Below are 13,438 nucleotides of genomic sequence, written 5' to 3'. Positions count from 1 at the left end.
AGCCCCTGTCTCCTGACCTGGCCCAACAGGCACTGCGAAGAAGGCTCTGCGGCTCTTTCTCTTCCCTAGCTGGCCGGGAGCTGCTGCTTTGTTCTGTCACCACAGCACCCTCTGGTGGCCAAAAGGCAGAACTGCAGCAACTTTTCAGCCAAAGCTTTTTTTTTTTTGGCGCAAAAAAATTAAAACTCTGCACAGTTCATTCAATCTACGCACGTGCAATGGCGCATAATTCCCCTAGGAGTAAAGAGAAAAGTGAAAGCCATGAAAAGCAGTTTTACGCTGTACATTAACTGTATATGGGCATTGACCCATCTGTCTCTTCCGCTCCAGCACTGTACGCTAACAGAGTGTCTCACGGTTACCGAGTTCACTGTTCACGTGACGGCAACTACTGCATGGAACGGGCTTTTCCTAACAGAATCAATGTTGTCGCACGTGCTCAAGCAGTCGAAATTTCAGGGGAAAATCCGTTAAAATCTCCCTTGAATAATAGATCTGGGGAAAACCCTGGGATTTTTCCTTAACCCCTAAGAGACAGGGCCTCGGCTGTCGCTGGGCTTAGCAGGGTCTGATTTGTAGCTTGTTTTTAAACATCAAATTCACGGTGACCTGAGAGGGAAACTCGCTGTGCGGCGACGGAAGGGGAGGGCGGGCGGGCGGGCGGGCGACCAACGTGTTGCTTGGGCTGGAGGATCTTTCCCCGCCGTGCGATGGGGACGGCTGGCGTCCAAACCAGTTTTCATGGTCCGCCGTTAATTGTCTGACTTATCCGCCCATCGTTTCCCCTCGCCGTGAAAAGGAATTGATGCAAATTGGGGAAAAAAAAAAAGAATCCTGATGTTACCCCTCACAGCAAACTCCTCTCCCATCTACTCCCCAGCCCCCACAGTGTCCCCTGCCCCAACCCTCAGCTGGGCGGCTCACGCAGCAGGTGGGGAAACTGAGGCAGGCGCCAGTGTCCCGAACACAGTACTGTTCCCACAGGTCCCTGCCGGGCAGCGCCCTGGAGCTGCGCTACTCCCAGGCCCCCGCCCTGCCTGCAGACCCCTACGCCGGCACCCCCCGCAGGCACAAGAAGGGGCGCTGGGCCGTCAAGGATGAAGCCACTAAGGTGATGGGGCGGGGTGGGGTGGGGGACTGGCTGGGAGGGGCAGGTTTCTGGCTGCTACTAACTGTGTCCTTTATCTCCCCTGCCCCGGATTTGCCCCCACCCCCGGTGAGTACTCAGCCATCTCTTGCTATTGGGATGGGTGGCAGGGCTGGAGGGCTGCTGGGAGGCAGGGCTGAGATCACCCCCCACCCCTGGTGGCCCCCAGGAATTGAGGGGGGCCTGTGCTGCAGGGGAGCGAGTCAGTGGTGGGGTGGGGCCTGTGCTGGGGGGGGTGGTTGTGGGGGGAACTGTGCTTGGGGGGGCAGTTTTGGGGTCTGCCCCACATCTCATCCTCCCCTCGCCCTCCCCGCAGGCCCCCCAGGAGTGGGAGCGGGCGCAGCAGGCAGGGGGGCTGGCCCAGCCCTTCGAGGGGGGGCTGGACGGGTCGGACGAGGAGGAGCGCGACCCCCTCTTTGGCTCGGCCGAGCTGCTCTCGCCTAGCGGGCAGACGGACGTGCAGACGCTGGCCATCATGCTACAGGAACAGCTCGAGGCCATCAACAAGGAGATCAAGTGAGACCCCCCCCTTGGGACCCCCTGCACCCCCTGGGACCCCCCTGTCGCCCTAGGGGACCCCCTGAACCCACAGCCCCTGGGATTCACCACATCAGAGACCCCCTCTGAACCCCCCGGGATCCAGCTACCACCCCAGGGAGCCCCCGGGACCCTCACATCATCCTGGAGATGCTCTCTTACCCCCCAGAAACCACCTAATGCCCCAGGGTCCTCCTCTGCACTCCCTGGGCAACCCCCCCATATCACCCCTGGGGGACCCCTCAGCAGCTTCTCCATCCCCCACAACCACCCCACAGCCGAGGGATCCCCTGGGCCCCCCCCGCGGCTGTGCACCCCCCTCACGGCTGTCCCTCCCCAGGCTGATCCAGGAGGAGAAGGAGTGCACGGAGCTGCGCGCCGAGGAGATCGAGAGCCGGGTCAGTGGCACGGCGCTGGACGGGTCCCTGGGCCGGTACCGGGCTGGCGCCTCCATCCCCCCGTCCGTCACCAGCTCCACCCTGGCCAGCCCCTCACCCCCCAGCAGTGGGCACTCCACCCCCCGCCTGGCGCCCCACAGCCCCGCCCGCGAGGGAGACAGGATGGTGAGTATGGGTCCCCCCATCCCCGGCACCGCCAGTTCCCTGCCCCTGTGGGGTGTCCTGCCCCCCAGGCGCCACCAGTTCCTGCCCCCCCAGTGCCGCCAGCTCCTCCCCCCAGCGAGGTCTCGTCCCCCCAGTGCCTCTAGCTCTCCCCTCACAGGCGCCACCAGATCCCCCTTCCCAGCGGAGAGCCTCCAGCTCCCCCTCCCCAGCGGGGTGTCCTGCCCCCCCGCAGCACTGCCAGCTTCCCCACCCCAGCGGGGTGTCCTGCCTCCCCAGGCGCCAGCTCCCCCCCTCCCAGGGGGTGTTGCCCGCCCCCCCCCCTGACGCCATCAGCTTTCCCCATAGTGGGGTGTCGTCCCCCCAGGCGCTGCCAGCGGGTGTCCTTCCCCCACCTCTGGGTGCTGGCAGCTCCCCTGCAGAGCGGGGTGTGTCCCCCCCAGCGCTGAGAACTTTCCTACAGCTGGGCCCCCCCCACCCCCACGCTGCGAGCTTCTCCCTCCCCAGCAGCATTCCCACCACGGATGGGACCCCTGTGCTGCGCACTTCCCTAAGGCAGTGCCCTGTGCTTGCCCCGTCCCCCCAGAACCACGTGCCAAAGGAGGAGGGGCGTGGGGCAGAGGAGAAGGCCCTGGTGCCCTGTGAGACGCCACCCCCCGCAACCCCCCGTACCGCCCGGCTGGAGCGGGTGAGCCAGGCCCTGGCACTGCAGGCTGGAGCCCTGGAGGACGGCCGGGACCTGAGGGCAGGGTGAGCCGGGGAGGGGAGAGAAACGGTTGGGGGGCAGCAGGCTGGGGGGGTGGGGAGTGGCCCAGTGGGGGAAGGGATTGGGGGGCAGTGGGCTTGGGGGGGATGGGGATGTGGGGGAAGCTGGGATGGGGAAATTGGGGGACAGTGACCTGGGGGGAGGGAGAGTTAAGGGGCAGCAGGCCGAAGGGGCAGCGACCCAGGGGAAGGGGGGGTTAACGGGCAGCAGGCCCGGGGAGTTGGGAGGGGGGGGATTTGAGATGGGGAAGTCGGGGAGCAGCGACCTGGGGGGACGGATGACAGGTTTGGGGGTGAATCGGGAGTTCTGTCATTTGCCCAGGGCGGGGACCCCAGGGTGGGGCTGCAGGGTTGGGGTGGGTGAATATTGGGAGGGGCACCGTTAGCTTGTGTCATTTTCCCCCCCCACCCACCCACAGGCTGGGCTCCGAGGGCACCAACAGCAGCCAGGACTCGCTGCAGAAATCCACCAAGAAGAAAAGCATCAAGTCATCCATCGGGCGCCTCTTTGGGAAGAAGGAGAAGGGGCGGCTGGGCCCCCCAGGCCGGGACTTGCCCTCCCTGCGTAGGTGTTCCCCCCCTCCCCTTGGGCCCCAGGATCCCCTCCCACACCCTGCTGCAACCCACTCGCCCCTCCCAGAGCCGGAGAGAGAACCCAGGAGTCCTGGCTCCCAGCCCCCCTGCTCTAACCACTAGACCCCACTCCCCTCCCAGAGCTGCGGAGAGAACCCAGGAGTCCTGGCTCCCAGCCCCCCCAGCTCTAACCACTAGACCCCACTCCCCTCCCAGAGCTGCGGAGAGAACCCAGGAGTCCTGGCTCCCAGCCCCCCCAGCTCTAACCACTAGACCCCACTCCCCTCCCAGAGCTGCGGAGAGAACCCAGGCCTCCGGGTTCCCTGGCTGGGTGCTAGGGGGACGGGGGCTGGCCAGCAATGGGAGTGTTGGGGGAGACTCTCACCTGTTCTTCCCCCCCTCCCCCCAGCCGGGACCCCGTCGGACGAGATGTCCCCCGCAGACCCCCTGGGTCTCTCCAAGCTGGCTGGGCCGGTGGACAAGGACCGACGGAATAAGAAGAAGTGAGTGGGGGGAGGGGCAGGGGGCTATGGGCGGGGGATGGTGGGCGGGGTGGGGGGGTCCCCTCAGTCTCACCCCCCACTCCCGCCCCCTAGGCACGAGCTGCTGGAGGAGGCCTGTCGCCAGGGCCTGCCCTTCGCCGCCTGGGACGGACCCACCGTCGTGTCCTGGCTGGAGGTGACGGCATCGCGAGGGGGCCGGGGGACCCAGGCATCCTGGGGGTGGGGGAGGGGATGGGGGTTGGAACCCAGGCATCCGGGAGAGAAGTGAGGGGGGCTGCAAGGCTGGAATCCAGGGGATAAGTAAGGGGGGAGCTGTGAGGTTGGAACCCAGGCATCTGGGGGAGAACAGAGGGGGAGTGTGAGGTTGGAACCCAGACTTCTGGGGAAAAAGTGGAGGGGGGGGCATGAGGTTGGAATCCAGGTGGAGGCAGTGGGGTACGAACCCAGGCATCTGAGGCAGAAGTTGGGGGGGGGGAGCTGTGAGGTTGGAACCCAGGCGTCCGGGGCAGAAGTGGGGGGGGGGGGCTGTGAGGTTGGAACCCAGGCGTCCGGGGCAGAAGTTGGGGGGGGCTGTGAGGTTGGAACCCAGGCATCCTGGGGGCTGAATGGGGAGGCTCCAGGCACCCCCCACGTGCCCTAACCCCCCTGCCCTGGCAGCTGTGGGTGGGGATGCCGGCCTGGTACGTGGCCGCCTGCCGGGCCAATGTGAAGAGCGGGGCCATCATGGCCAACCTGTCGGACACGGAGATCCAGCGGGAGATCGGCATCAGCAACCCGCTGCACCGCCTGAAGCTGCGCCTGGCCATCCAGGAGATGGTGTCGCTCACCAGCCCCTCAGCGCCCGCCAGCACCCGAACGGTACGCCCCCCCCCCCCCCGCCAGCACCCGAACGGTACGCCCCCCCCCCCGCCAGCACCCAAACGGTACGGCCCCCCCCCGCCAGCACCCACATGGTACGGCCCCTCCGGTCCCCCATCAGCATCTGTACGGCCCCCCCCACCAGCACCCGCATGGTACGGCCCCCCCCACCAGCACCCGCATGGTACGGCCCCTCCGGTCCCCCGTCAGCATCTGTACGGCCCCCTCGCCAGCACCCGCATGGTATGGCCCTTCTGGTCCCCCTGTCAGCACCTGAATGGTACGGCCCCCCCCGCCAGCACCCACATGGTACGGCCCCTCCAGTCCCCCGTCAGCATCTGTATGGCCCCCCTGCCAGCATTCGCATGGTACAGCCCCCCCGTCCACCCTGCCAGCACCCACATGGTACGCCCCCCCCCCGGTCCCCCTGACAGCACCTGTACAGTACACCCCCCCCGGTCCCCACCGCCAGCACCCACATGGTACGGCCCCTCTGGTCCCCCTGCCAGCCTCCGTACAGCCCTCCCGGTCCTCCCTGCCAGCACCCTCATGGTACGGCCCCTCCGATCCCCCTGCCAGCATCTGTACGGCCCCCCCGGTCCTCCCTGCCAGCACCCGCATGGTGCAGCCCCCCTCGGTCTCCCCCCGCCAGCACCGGCATGGTGCAGCCCCTCCGCAGTCCCCCCTGCCAGCACCCACATGGTACGACCCCTCTGGTCCCCCTGCCAGCCCTCCCGGTCCTCCCTGCCAGCACCCGCATGGTGCAGCCCCCCGGTCCTCCCTGCCAGCACCTGCATGGTGCAGCCCCCCCGTCGCCCCCTGCCAGCACCCGCATGGTATGGCCCCTCCAGTCCCCCTGCCATTATCCATATGGCCCCCCTGGTCCTCCCTGCCGGCACCCACATGGTGCAGCCCCCCTCGGCCCCCCCCCCGCCAGCACCCGTACGGTACGCCCCCCCGGTCCCTCCCGCCAGCACCGGCATGGTGTGGTCCCCCCCGGTCCCCCCCGCAGCACTGCAAGGTACAGCCCCCCTGCGGGCCCCTCCGGTCCCCCCCCACCAGCACCCATACAGTACAGTCCTCCCCTCTGTCCCCCCTGCCAACGCCCACATGGTACGGCCCCTCTGGGGTCCCCTGTCAGCACCCATATGGTAAGGCCCACTGGGATCCCCCCAGTCTCCCCACCAGCACCCGCATGGTATGGCCCCTCCGGTCCCCCAGCCAGCACCCGCATGGTATGGTCCCCCTGGGGTCCCTCCCTGGTGCCCCCCACCAACACCCGCATGGTACAGCCCCAGGTCCCCCCCGCCTCCTCTGCTGCACAGTACGCCCACAGTGCCTGCCCCACCTGACTCCTACCTGGTACGCCCCCCCCATGGCCCCACAGCCCTGGTGCCCCCCGGCTCCTGCTCAGTGCACCTGCCGTGCTCCCCACGGCGCCTGAGAGGCTGGGACAGGTCCCCTCCTAAAGCCATTTAATGGTGAAATCTGTCTCTCTCTCCCCCCGCCCCTGTGTCCTGCGCCCTCGTGCCCCCCCAGTCCACAAGCAACGTGTGGATGACGCACGAGGAGGTGGAGTCGCTCACGGCCACAACCAAGCTGGTGAGTGAGAGTTGTGCACGGGGTGGGGGGGAACACGGAGATGGGGGAGGGGCGTTGCACTAACCATTCTCTCCACCTTCCTTCCCGCTGCACTCGCCCAGGAGACCAAGGAGATCAGCTGGGAGCAGGTAGGGGGGCGGGGCTGCTAGGCAGGAGTATGGACTGTGAGGGCGTGGCCTAGGCAGGGGTGGGCGTGGCCTAGGCAGGGGTGGGCGTGGCAGTAGGTTTACCACGTTTTAAATCTGCCCTGCATTTCCTGTTGCCTCTTGTTACGGAACGGGCCGGTTCTGGTGCGAACGTTTCCTTGGCTAGGGGGTGAGAGGAGAAGTGCAATTGCTCGCCCCATCTCCCTGACCTCCCGTTCTCTTATATACATCTCGCATGTCTCCTCGCTCTCGTGCGACGATGCGACCACCCCCCCCCTCGCACGCACAGTGTGAGCAGACAGCTGCTGTATTTTCGATCTGGGGCAGGGGAAGGACGGGGCCAGGGCATGGACATGTGAGGATGTAATCCAGTGCTAGGTGTAGCCTACCCATTGTGTGTGGACACACACACACACCCTCTGTTTCGGGAAGGGGGGAGGAGGTGGGATGGACTGTCCCACTCTCCCTGTGTTGGGGGTGGGTGGGATGGACTGTCCCTGTTGAGGGAGGATGTGGGGAGGGATAGACTGTTCTACTGTCCGGGGGGGGGGGAGGATGGACTGTGCCATTGTCCCTGTTTTGAGAGGGGGGAAGGAGGAATGGATTGTCCCACTGGGTGCGAAAGGAGGGATGGACTGTCCCATGGCCCTGTTCGGAGCGGGGAGGAGGGATGGACTATCCCACTTGCCCTGTTCGGGGCGGGGGGAGGAGGGATGGACTGTCCCACAGGCCGTATTTCACGGGTGTGGCTTTTTGTGGCAGTACATCAGTCCTCCCTGCAAACTGTGTTGGTAGCTGTGATTTTTGCAGTGCATGGTGGGTATTGGATTATTCTCTGTGCAGGGACACAGGGGTCAGAGGGTGTATGGCAGGGGCTGTGGGGCAGGGCGGCTGTGGGTCGCTGGGCAACGAGGTCAGAAGTGAGGGATGTTCGGAGATTGGAGGGAGTGGAGGGGAAAGGTGGGGCGTGTGCCAAGGTCACAGCGTAGGGGTGAGAGGTTAGAGGTCATAGAGTAGGTCGCAATCTGAGTAAGGGGTTGCAGGTCATAGGATGGGGAGGTCGCAGGGTGGGCAAAAGGTCAGGGGTTGCAGGGCAGGTGAGAGGTCAAAATGGAGTCAGGAGTCAAAGGGCACTGATGTCATGTTGAGGGTGAGAGGTGGGGCAGAAAGGTCTCACCGAGGGGGCAGGGGTCAAAGAACAATGGGGTGATGGGGCAGGGAGGTCATGGGGGTCAGGGATTAAAGAGCAGTGAGGTTGGGGCAAGAGTTTGGGTGTCTCGGGGTGAGCAAGGGATGGGGCAGGGACATCACAGTGTGGGGTCAGGAATCAACGGGCAGTGGGGTCATGTGGCAGGTAAGAGGTCATGGTGCGGGGAGGCCACGATGTGGGTCAGGAGTCAAAGGGCAGGGAGGTCGTGGGGCGGGCAAGGGTCAAGGCCAGGGAGGTGGGGAAGTCACAAGGTCAGTGGGCAGTGGGGTCGGGAAGTTGTAGGGTCATGAGGCAGGAGGTCACAGTGTGGGTCAGTCAGGGCAGCGGAGTCACAAGGGCAGAGTGGGATGGACAAAGGTCATGGGCCGGGTCAAAGGGCAGCGGGGTCACGGGCCGGGTCAAAGGGCAGCGGGGTCACGGGCCGGGTCAAAGGGCAGCGGGGTGAGCGAGGGGTCAGGCGCTGATGTCCCGTCATGTGCCCCCCCCCCGGCAGATCCTGGCCTACGGCGACATGAACCACGAGTGGGTGGGGAACGACTGGCTGCCCAGCCTGGGCCTGCCCCAGTATCGCAGCTACTTCATGGAGTCGCTGGTGGACGCCCGCATGCTCGACCACCTCAACAAGAAGGAGCTGCGGGGCCAGCTCAAGATGGTCGACAGCTTCCACCGGTGAGAGACGGGGGCCCCTGACCCCCCCGCTGCTCCCCTTCCCCCCCCTGCTTCCACCGGTGAGAGACAGGGCCCCCCCGACCCCCCGCTGCTCCCCTTCCCCCCCGCTCCCCTTCCCCCCACTTCCACCGGTGAGAGACGGGGGCCCCGACCCCCCTGCTGCTCCCCTTCCCCCCCTGCTCCCCTTCCCCCCGCTTCCACCGGTGAGAGACGGGGCCCCGACCCCCCCCCCGCTGCTCCCCTTCGCCCCCTGCTCCCCTTCCCCCCACTTCCACCGGTGAGAGATGGGGGCCCCGACCCCCCTGCTGCTCCCCTTCCCCCTGCTTCCACCGGTGAGAGACGGGGGCCCGTGCCCCCCCACTGCTCCCCTGCCCCCCCTGCTCCCCTTCCCCCCGCTTCTACCGGTGAGAGACGGGGGCCCCGACCCCCCCGCTGCTCCCCTTCCCCCCGCTTCCACCGGTGAGAGACGGGGCCCCCGACCCCCCCGCTGCTCCCCTTCCACCGGTGAGAGACGGGGCCCCCGACCCCCCTGCTGCTCCCCTTCCCCCCTGCTTCCACCGGTGAGAGACGGGGTCCCCCGATCCCCCCGCTGCTCCCCTTCCCCCCCTGCTTCCACCAGTGAGAGACAGGGTCCCCCGACCCCCCCGCTGCTCCCCTTTCCCCCCTGCTCCCCTTCCCCCCGCTTCCACCGGTGAGAGATGCGGCCCTCCAGGCCCCTCCCCCACTGCTCCCCTTCCTCCCCCGAACCCAGCTCTCAGTAGCTGCATGGGGATTGCAGGTAAGGGGGAGGGGCTCCCCACCTCCAAACTCCCCTTTTCTGTCTCTCCCCCCCCACAGGGTGAGTCTCCACTACGGGATCATGTGCTTGAAACGCCTCAACTACGAGCGCAAGGAGCTGGAGCAGCGACGGGAGGAAAGTCAGAACCAGATCAAAGGTACCGAGCCCCACCCCCACCCCCCCGGACAGCAGGGGGCAGCGGGTCGGGAGTAAGGGGCACCGGCAGGGCTAGGGGGCCCAGGGCTGGGCTGGCAGGGGGCTGTGGGTCGGGAGTGAGGGGCACTGCGGGGGGGAGCCCAGGTCTGGGCTAGCAGGGGCTGCAGGTCGGGAGTGAGGGGCACTGGCAGGACTGGGGGGTGTGGGGAGGGCAGGGCTGGGCTGGACTAGCAGGGGCTGCAGGTCGGGAGTGAGGGGCACCGGCAGGGCTGGGTGGGGGAGGGCAGGGCCGGGCTGGACTAGCAGGGGCTGCAGGTCGGGAGTGAGGGGCACCGGCAGGGCTTGGGGGGGGAGGGCAGGGCTGGGCTGGACTAGCAGGGGCTGCAGGTCAGGAGTGAGGGGCACCGGCAGGGCTGGGGGGTGTGGGGAGGGCAGGGCTGGGCTGGGCTAGCAGGGGCTGCCGGTCGGGAGTGAGGGGCACCGGCAGGGCTGCGGGGTGTGGGGAGGGCAGGGCTCGGCTGGACTAGCAGGGGCTGCAGGTCGGGAGTGAGGGGCACCGGCAGGGCTGGGGGGTGTGGGGAGGGCAGGGCTGGGCTGGGCTAGCAGGGGCTGCAGGTCGGGAGTGAGGGGCACCGGCAGGGCTGGGGGGTGTGGGGAGGGCAGGGCTCGGCTGGACTAGCAGGGGCTGCAGGTCGGGAGTGAGGGGCACCGGCAGGGCTGGGCGAGGGAGGAGTGCTCGGCTGGGCTAGCAGGGGCTGCAGGTTGGGAGTGAGGGGCACTGGCAGGGCTGGGGTGGGGAGGGCAGGGCTGGGCTGGGCTAGCAGGGGCTGCCGGTCGGGAGTGAGGGGCACCGGCAGGGCTGGGGGGTGTGGGGAGGGCAGGGCTGGGCTGGGCTAGCAGGGGCTGCAGGTCGGGAGTGAGGGGCACCGGCAGGGCTGGGGGGTGTGGGGAGGGCAGGGCTGGGCTGGGCTAGCAGGGGCTGCAGGTCGGGAGTGAGGGGCACTGGCAGGGGTGTGGGGAGGGCAGGGCTCGGCTGGGCTAGCAGGGGCTGCAGGTTGGGAGTGAGGGGCACTGGCAGGGGTGTGGGGAGGGCAGGGCTCGGCTGGGCTAGCAGGGGCTGCAGGTCGGGAGTGAGGGGCACCGGCAGGGCTGGGGGGTGTGGGGAGGGCAGGGCTCGGCTGGGCTAGCAGGGGCTGCAGGTCGGGAGTGAGGGGCACCGGCAGGGCTGGGGGGTGTGGGGAGGGCAGGGCTCGGCTGGGCTAGCAGGGGCTGCAGGTCGGGAGTGAGGGGCACCGGCAGAGCTGGGGGGGAGCCCAGGGCTGGGCTAGCAGTGGCTGCGGGTCGGGAGTGAGGGGCACCGGCAGAGCTAGGGGGGAGCCCAGGGCTGGGCTAGCAGGGGGCTGCGGGTCGGGAGTGAGGGGGCACCGGCAGAGCTGGGGGGGAGCCCAGGGCTGGACTAGCAGGGGCTGCAGGTCGGGAGTGAGGGGCACCGGCAGGGCTGGGCGAGGGAGGAGGGCTGGGCTGGGCTAGCAGGGGCTGCAGGTCGGGAGTGAGGGGCACCGGCAGGGCTGGGCGAGGGAGGAGGGCTCGGCTGGGCTAGCAGGGGCTGCAGGTTGGGAGTGAGGGGCCCCGTGTGACCCTGCCTCCCCCCCAGACGTGATGGTCTGGTCCAACGAGCGGGTGATGTGCTGGGTGCAGCTGATCGGGCTGAAGGAATTCGCCAACAACCTGGCGGAGAGCGGGGTGCACGGGGCGCTGCTGGCCCTGGACGACGCCTTCGACTGCAGCGACCTGGCCCTGCTCCTGCAGATCCCCACGCAGAACACCCAGGTCAGCGGGGGGAGTGGGGCTGGGGGGCCAGGAGACGGGGAGGGGGCAGGAGAGCAGAGATGGGGCGGACGGAGGTGGGGCGGAGGGCTGGGGCGAGGGAGGGGAAGGGGGCTGGGGAGCAGAGTGGGGTGCGAGCTGGTGAGGAAGGGAAGGAGGGTGGGGAGAGTTGGGGGCAGGGCAGGAAGGGGGGCTGGGGGGTTCCTGTGTTTGGGGAGCCCAGGCTTTGATCTGGGGGCTCACAGGGGGTGCAAGGCCTGATAGGGATATTGGGGGAAGGAGGCCCTGATCACACCTGACACCCCCCCCCTTCTCTGGGCTCCAGGCGCGGCAAATCCTGGAGAAGGAATTTGGGAATCTCATCGCTATGGGAACGGACCGGAGGCTGGATGAGGTCAGCACTCCCCCCCCACCTGTCCATGTGCAGCCTCCCCTCCCTGCCATCCCTGACCCCACAGAACTGGCCCTCCACACAATCCCCCCCACCGGGCTACGGGCCCCCCAGGAATCATCTCCTCCCTCCGCCCAGTCCACGTGTTTTGGGGCGGAAGGGAGGTGCCTGGCCCCCCCCAGCTCTGTAACCTCTGACCCCCAGGACAGCACCAAGACCTTCAGCCGCTCCCCGTCGTGGCGGAAGATGTTCCGGGAGAAGGACCTGCGGGGGGTGAGCCCTGACTCTGCCGAGATGCTGCCCCCCACCTTCCGCGCCACCGCCATGGCGCCCCCCAGCGTGCAGCTCCGCAAGGTGCAGCCCGAAGGTACGGGGGCGGCACTGCCCTGGGGGCGCTCTCAGTCTCTGGGGGCAGGAGAGGGTAATGGCTGGGGGAACTGTTGTGGGGAAGCTCGCAGCGCTGGGGGGAGGGGAATGTGTCCTGTTTGGGGGCACTGCTGTGGGGAAGCTCGCAGCACTGTGGGTGGGGGTGTGTGTCCTGGTTGGGGGCACTGCTGTGGGGAAGCTCGCAACGCTGGCTTAGTTCCACCCTAGGATTTCCGGTGCCTGTGCCCTGATGGTCCCAGCTGTGGGGTCGGGTGGGGGGGCTTTGTGACCTCTGACCTCTCCTTATACCGCCCCCCCCAGGAAATTCCCTGGCCAGCCAGCGGGGTGACGGCGTCTCAGTGCGAACCTACTCCTGCTAGCGCCGGGTGAGTGCGACGGGGGGGAGGGGGCGCTTCTGGGAGTGTCTGCCGGGGGGGGATCCTGTCTCATTCTCTTCTCCCCCCCAGGTGCCAGGGACCCACGGAGGGACACTGCTGCTGGAGGGGGGGGTTCTTCCCTCCCCTCTCCACAATGAGGGGAGGGGCCTGCATCTGTCCCCTCCTCCCAAAAAATACTCCTGCCCCCGCCTGCAGGGGGCGTTGCTGCTGCTGTGGGTGGGGGACACCCCCAGCCCTGTGGACACTGCGGATGGACTGGGGGGCCGAGCCCCACCCCGGGAAGGGGGAATCTGGGGCATGACCCCCCCACCTGTCTGTTTGGAGTTTATTTGTTGTTTTGTCAAGGGTGGGGGGCAAGAATGTGAATTGGGTTAAAGGCTCCCCCTAGCCTTGTAGCCCCCCCCCCCCCGCTCCACACCTGGCTTAGTCCGCCAGCCTGAGCCCCCCATCTCCCCCCCCCCCCCGGATTTTTAGCCACCAAGTCTGGTATCTCCCCCCGCCCCCCCGTGGGATCCTGTATCTCCTCCTCACCCCAGGCCCTCAAAGGGTTAACCCTGTCCTGGGAATCTGCTGCTAAAAGTGGGGGGGCCAATTTGACACACCCACCCCCACCCCGACCCCATCACCCTGTGGGCTGCTTCCTGCCCCTCCTGGGCTGGGCCACCCCCTGCTTTCCCTGGACTGGAGGTTGCCCCCCACCCTGCAGCGGGGAGCAGCCTGAGACAAAGGCTGCTCTGTGGGGGGGCGGGATCCTTGAAATCAAACCCTGGAGTGGGGGCACCGCGGGTGCTGGCCTGGGGAGGGCCGGGCCTGGTGTGTTCCTGGGCCTGAGGAGGGCCGGGCCGGGCCTGGCGGGGGGCTGGCCCGGGGGGGAGCCCTGGCCTGGCGAGGGGCTGGCCCTGGGCCTGGGAAGGGCCAGGCCTGGCGGGGGGCTGGCCCTGGGGGGGCCCTG

General features: G+C 67.8%; 1 protein-coding gene across 2 annotated transcripts in view; it reads left to right on the top strand.

The window, feature by feature from the left end:
• PPFIA3 (PTPRF interacting protein alpha 3) overlaps positions 1-13,194 on the top strand; it is a 30,714-nt gene extending 17,520 nt beyond the window's left edge. Inside the window, exons 14-30 of one of the 2 annotated variants that reach the window (XM_050927668.1) lie at positions 985-1,111; positions 1,473-1,663; positions 2,025-2,247; positions 2,831-2,994; positions 3,429-3,574; positions 3,992-4,085; positions 4,179-4,260; positions 4,743-4,943; positions 6,483-6,545; positions 6,647-6,673; positions 8,395-8,570; positions 9,408-9,505; positions 11,159-11,334; positions 11,657-11,725; positions 11,927-12,089; positions 12,410-12,474; positions 12,556-13,194. In XM_050927668.1, the coding sequence (XP_050783625.1) occupies positions 985-1,111; positions 1,473-1,663; positions 2,025-2,247; positions 2,831-2,994; positions 3,429-3,574; positions 3,992-4,085; positions 4,179-4,260; positions 4,743-4,943; positions 6,483-6,545; positions 6,647-6,673; positions 8,395-8,570; positions 9,408-9,505; positions 11,159-11,334; positions 11,657-11,725; positions 11,927-12,089; positions 12,410-12,468 (2,059 nt within the window). In that variant the 3' untranslated portion in view covers positions 12,469-12,474; positions 12,556-13,194. The remainder of the gene's footprint in view (positions 1-984; positions 1,112-1,472; positions 1,664-2,024; positions 2,248-2,830; positions 2,995-3,428; positions 3,575-3,991; positions 4,086-4,178; positions 4,261-4,742; positions 4,944-6,482; positions 6,546-6,646; positions 6,674-8,394; positions 8,571-9,407; positions 9,506-11,158; positions 11,335-11,656; positions 11,726-11,926; positions 12,090-12,409; positions 12,475-12,555) is intronic. The other variant, XM_050927669.1, reaches the window with a different exon arrangement.
• Positions 13,195-13,438: the final 244 nt, after the last annotated feature.

The sequence above is a fragment of the Gopherus flavomarginatus genome, chromosome 18 (genome assembly GCF_025201925.1).
Source record: "Gopherus flavomarginatus isolate rGopFla2 chromosome 18, rGopFla2.mat.asm, whole genome shotgun sequence".
Taxonomy (NCBI): Eukaryota; Metazoa; Chordata; order Testudines; family Testudinidae; genus Gopherus; species Gopherus flavomarginatus.
The sequence above is the reverse complement of the archived record's forward strand: the minus strand, read 5'-3'. Positions and strand labels throughout refer to the sequence as shown.